The sequence below is a fragment of the Mya arenaria genome, chromosome 14 (genome assembly GCF_026914265.1).
Source record: "Mya arenaria isolate MELC-2E11 chromosome 14, ASM2691426v1".
Taxonomy (NCBI): domain Eukaryota; kingdom Metazoa; phylum Mollusca; class Bivalvia; order Myida; family Myidae; genus Mya; species Mya arenaria.
In genome coordinates this window covers 28,647,394-28,653,393 of record NC_069135.1, presented here as the reverse complement: position 1 = coordinate 28,653,393, position 6,000 = coordinate 28,647,394, and the positions used below count along the sequence as shown (strand labels likewise).

Sequence of the window (6,000 nt, the reverse complement as noted above, 5' to 3'; positions counted from 1 at the left end):
GGAAGTGCCTATAATTTTTCTAGTAAAGGTCAACATGACGACTTTGATCTTTTGACCACAAAATCAATTGTCATCTCCTGACCATGATGCCAAATTTGAACACAAAACTAATCTCTTAAAATTGTTGACAAGAAACAAATGTTACTGACAACATGGCTACCTGACTAAGTTTTCCATGTGTGTGCCACATGGCTTTACAGGAGACACGGAAAATGTGAACACAATGTATTTTTCTTCCAATGAAACCATTGATGCCATTGGTATACACATGACTCAAATGGGATCCTCACTCTGTTTCGTCACTTGCCTTTTTTGTCAGATGTGGTCAAAAGTTATTTTATAAAATTTAATACCTTCATTGGTTGATAGGACTGTTTAAAGACAACCAGCGTTGTGTAAGTTAAATAAATCAAACACTTCTGGTAGGAGAAAGCCAGGCTTATTCTTCATTATGGATTAAATAGGACAAAACAAATTATCTTTCATTCTGTATTGCTCTTCATCGTAACAGATTCTAGTATGAATTTCCATCTCTATGGAAAAACAAAATAAGTAAAAGTGTTTATATATTTACATTAACACAGTTATACAAAACGAAGCACGCCAGTAAAACATACAATTGTATAGGTCCAAGACAAACATGTTCCAATAAAATAACTTAACAAGTTACAATTTTAATCATAAAATGATTTACGAAATATGTTTGTAGTAGAGTTCATTAACATTTGAAAGTACGGCAACTTTGAACAATTTCAAATTTTAAAATGCTAAGAACGTGCAGGCCATGTTATAAATAAGTGTTAAAATTTTGACTAAAATGTCCTCTTATGTATGGTTGTATAAAAGTGAAGCATAACTATATGTTGGCTACGGAAATAATTATATACACTGTACATGAAAACTATACACATATTTGATTGCACATGTTCACTGGTGGGTCATACAGCCACCAAAATTTGTGTTATAAGTTTACTATAAATTGTATGACTTAAATAGCAGAAGAAAATATATATACAACAAAATAATATACACAATTAATAAACAATAAGATATTGGTCCTGAATATGTATTAATTATGAGTTAACACAATGATTCTGGTACAGGCAAAGTTGATTATTTCCGTGACTTTCGATTCTTGTCCATAACAACTTTTGCAACATGTACATTTACAATGATTCTTGTCCAAATGAACTCTTAGAATGATTCAGTGACTTCCAATTCTTGACCTTATCAACTCTTGCAACATGAACTCTTGAAACGATTCTTGTCTAATTGAACTCTTTGAATGATTCAGTGACTTCCAATTCTTGTCCTTATCAACTCTTGCAACATGAACTCTTGAAACGATTCTTGTCTAATCGAACTCTTTGAATGATTCAGTGACTTCCAATTCTTGTCCTTATCAACTCTTGCAACATGAACTCTTGAAACGATTCTTGTCTAATTGAACTCTTTGAATGATTCAGTGACTCCCTATTCTTGTCCTTGTCAACTCTTGCAACATGAACTCTTGAAACGATTCTTGTCCAATTGAACTCTTTGAATGATTCTAGTTCATTTGAACTGGTGCAATAGGAACTCATGCAACAAATTTTGTCCATATACAACAATTCTTGTCCATATGAACTCTTTGAATGATTCATGTCTGTATGAACTGTTACAATGATACACACCATTTAATTTATCATTAAAAATAATTCCATTCCATGGTGTTCCATGCAAGTTTCAGAGTATACATGATTGTACATGTCATTAGGATTTTTCATACAGAGATGATCCATGTATATATAATATTTTGATGACACTCTGATAAATATTACACAGTTATGGTTGTGTACATAGTAAAGAATATTATAAATGTTTCCAAAATGGTCACAAGTTGACCGAACACTAACTTTCAACAAAATCAAGAGACAAATGGCTGGCATTTAATAATAGTTTGAGAAGAAAAATTCTGACAGAACTTGGACCTGGATTTCGTCATAAATCAGGTGACATTTTGCAGGAACATATTATATATCAAATCAACTGTTACAGGTAAATCAATATACATGTAAACATGCATGTTATAACATGACAGTATACTATAAAACTCAATTTCAAGTTTTATAACTGAAAGCATCAAAGTTGTTTTATTTGAATAAAGTACATGTGTGTATAATACCAATAAGATACATAGCAACATTTTCACCACAATTCATTGCACAAAACATATTTTATCACATACAAAATGTTACGGTACTTGAATTATATTCTAGTTGCTCCTATCAACATTTCTATTCTTTTAAGAAATTTACTAAAATCTGACACACCAACTTTATAACATATGATTACTCAATTACTTATATCATACTTGTTTTAACCCATAATATAATATAATAAGAAGCTGTTATATTATATGCCCATGATTTACTCATGTATTTTACTTGATCACATTTAAAATGACATTTCAAACAAACTAATGTTTTTCTTTTGATCCCAAAATAAAGTGTCAATAAAGTACAAAGAATGCAGATATGTAAAACATCTTGAGTATTGACCTGCTTGTTATTTTTGTTACCATTTTTTATGTCAAAATTACAATGAACAATCCTTTCACTTGTTTTCACAGTTAGTAGTAGCAGTTCTTGCACTATAAAATTGAGATATATCCGCATGTCATAATAGATTCCAAAATGTCTATGTGCCAATCCTAAACACAAACACCAACTCCATAGTCCAAAATTGATGCTCATGGTCAGCATGTACTCCAAAGGTCAACCATGATGTTCAAGGTCAACATGTTCTACCATGGTCAACCATGATGTTCAAGGTCAACATGTACTACCAAGGTCAACCATGATGCTCAAGGTCAACATGTACTTCCAAGGTCAACCATAATGCTCAAGGTCAACATGTACTTTCAAGGTCAGCCATGATGCGCTAGGTCAACATGTTCTCTAAAGGTCATAAATGATGCTCAAGGTCAAAATGCACTCCCAAGGTCAAATTTCAAGTACAGAGACAGGGAAACCTGGGAAGTTACCTTTTCTTAAAAGTCAACACTTTAGTTAAGCCTTTCCGAGGTCAACTCTGATCTCAAAGGTCAACGGGAAACTCTGAACACTCATTCAACCCTGATCTCAAAGGTTGACTTGACCTTAAGGTCAAATGTCAACCTGAATATTGTGAGGTTAACCCTAACATGTGAAAGGTCAACTAATTAGCTCGTTCACACTTCAGTCCCCTCTGGTACTGGGCGTGACTTCAGATTTGAGCTGCTCCCCTTTCCCCGGGACTGGCCTGGAACTGCCATCTTGGATGTGCTCGTCACGGTCGAGGCCGTGAGAGCCAGCCCCTTCATCAGGCTTGACTGACTTCCTTGACTGCCAAACGACATCTCGGTACTGTTAGCACTTCCTGTGCTGCCGGAGTGCTGAAATTGTAAATACATGTGTTGTGAAATCAGAAATTGATATACTTCTTTTTTTTTACTGTTCAAAAAGAATATAATAAAGAACAACAACATTAAGTTACCAGTATAATAAGAGAAAGGAAAACTACTTGTGATTCAACAATTAAGTACAGGGTACCTTATAAAAGCCCTTATTTAAAACTAAATTATAAATTTAACATCAAATACATATTCCTGTTCCAAAATTTCAAAATTTATAAATAATGAAGTAGATCAGGAACTAACAAACAAATAGATTTTTTGTTACGCCTTATTGTCAAAAAATGACCTTCATAAGTATGATAATATATCAAGCAAACTTACCACGCCACTGTCCAAAGAGCCGCCACTGCTACCTCGACGCATCGCCTGAGCTGTAAACAGTGGAAATTATTGTGTCAAATCTATGATCATATTTCACTTTTAGGCCATAAAATGCTTTACTAGATTTTTATCTTTTCTGAATTACATTTGTTTTTTGACAAGATTAAAATGCAGGTTAAAATTTAAGCTCAATATCGTCAGATTGTTCTCGTAATGCTATTCAGTTGTATAGAAAAAAATCTTCAATATGAAAACATCCTTTGAAAAGTATGTATATTTTTTATTTGCAAGTAATTCTAATTCAAATACTTCACTTCAATTGGTTGATAAAAAAACACGACAGACAACAGTCAAATTTGGTGTATACACGTTACATCCATCGACAACAATTTATACAACATTTGAAAATCATACTTTTTCAAGTCCCGATTGACTTAAATTTGTTTAAAACTTTGAAAAAATTCAAGTCTGCCAAAACTAACTGAAATTAGTGGACCATCAATATTTCTATTGTGAAACACATAAAAAATGAAAAATGAACTCCACTAACACAACAACAAAAATAAATAAATAAATAAACGTTTAAAAAACGGGGTGTGAATACCAATTTACCACAGGGATTTATATACGAAACCTGCATTAATAATCTTATGTCAAGTTAATAATGCATCACTTTTTCATTATAATACAAAAGGGTTTACTAAGCATTATTTAATGAAAATAGCGTTTACAAATACTGCACATTTTGTACAACGTAATTACTGCACAATGATTTCTGTGTTATAAAACCTTTCTGGATTTTATATTTTATATTTTTACTAATTATAAGCAGATTTCACTTTTATCAAAAGCAGGTAGGCAGTTGGTATGACTTATGACAGAAAAAAGTAATTTAAGTAATTTAAGAAGTACCAAACTTACATGTTTGATTCAAAGAATTAAAATCAAATTTCATCTCAAGATTTTCATTTTATTAAATAAACAGATACAATTTAAATGCCAGAATTTATGAAAAACATAACCTGGAAGTTATGCCATAAAGCAAAAATGTTTTCATCTGATTTCACTGCCAAAATAAAAATAGGGTGGGATGGTTGAAAATTTCCATTTTTTATGTCAAGCTGTGTCTGAAATGGCTTACATGGAAACCAAAACATGTTTTCTGTCACTATCTGCCATTACCACAATGCCCCACCCACCCTTACACATCGCATGCACATGCATACCTCCACATAGGTCAGTGAGAGAGTTTGACAAGGGGAACGACTGCTTCAACCCACTGTAATCAGGGGCAGACAACCTATTAGAGTTGGGATCCGACGTCTTCATGTAGTCGTACATGGTGATACGGGTGTCGTCGTTGGCATAGTGGTGGTCTAATGGGTTGTGCTGAGGATTGCGGCGCTGTTGTTCATCGATTCGTAACTGTTCCATTCCATTGCACTTCAAGTGGGAATCATACAAAACTTATTTAATTCATTCATATAATCTTACCTCGATTGAGAGGAAATTATATTACTATGACAAATTTTCAGCAGTTAAAAAAACCCTTTAATCATGCACAAGATTCAGCATTTTTCAAAGTTTGTTTAATTTTTTAGGTTTTATTATGACATATTTCAAATCAAATTACAAAAAAAATGAATTTTACTATTTTCAATCAAGGCAAACAACCACCGGCCTGTTCAACTCGGATATTGTACCTCTAATACAGCTTCTTTCAAGTCTTCCACAAACTTCTGCCGATCATGGTCATTCCTGGCGTTGAACGTAATGAGAACTTTATTGTCCAAGTTGTTCACCAGCCGTACACCAAATGCATAATCTGAAACATATATGTATACGAAAGGTTAAGAATGAAGACTAGTTTCAAAGGTATTCTCAGAAATTATTTTTTATTCTTTTCTACTACAATATTTCATTTAGATTTTTTTTCCCATACATTTCAGAGCTATGAATAGTTGATATCTTTTCACTTTTCATTACAGATATTTAATCAAATCTAGCATATATGTCAACAATAATTCTAAAATTATAAGCATAATATGATATTCAAAAAAATATTATATCAACAGTCTCCCATTTTACTTCTGACGAAGAAACAAAAAAGCATACTTTTTAAACAACATGACAACAAACTGAATCAAGTTCTCTTTTTCTTATAATATCACTACAAACAACAGTCATCCATCTCTCCAGGCAAACTGAAAACTCCTTATCAAAAACATACAACAAACTGAATC

General features: G+C 32.5%; 1 protein-coding gene across 8 annotated transcripts in view; it reads right to left on the bottom strand.

Annotated features, from left to right (window-relative positions):
• Nucleotides 1-475: 475 nt before the first annotated feature.
• Nucleotides 476-6,000, bottom strand: part of LOC128217192 (IQ motif and SEC7 domain-containing protein 2-like) — a 99,588-nt gene continuing 94,063 nt past the window's right edge. For all 8 annotated transcript variants that reach the window (XM_052924152.1, XM_052924157.1, XM_052924155.1 and 5 more), the window contains exons 10-13: nucleotides 5,461-5,582; nucleotides 4,984-5,200; nucleotides 3,758-3,807; nucleotides 476-3,415 (exon numbers count right to left, since the gene is read on the bottom strand). In XM_052924152.1, coding sequence (XP_052780112.1) covers nucleotides 3,212-3,415; nucleotides 3,758-3,807; nucleotides 4,984-5,200; nucleotides 5,461-5,582 — 593 coding nt within the window. In that variant the 3' untranslated portion in view covers nucleotides 476-3,211. The remainder of the gene's footprint in view (nucleotides 3,416-3,757; nucleotides 3,808-4,983; nucleotides 5,201-5,460; nucleotides 5,583-6,000) is intronic.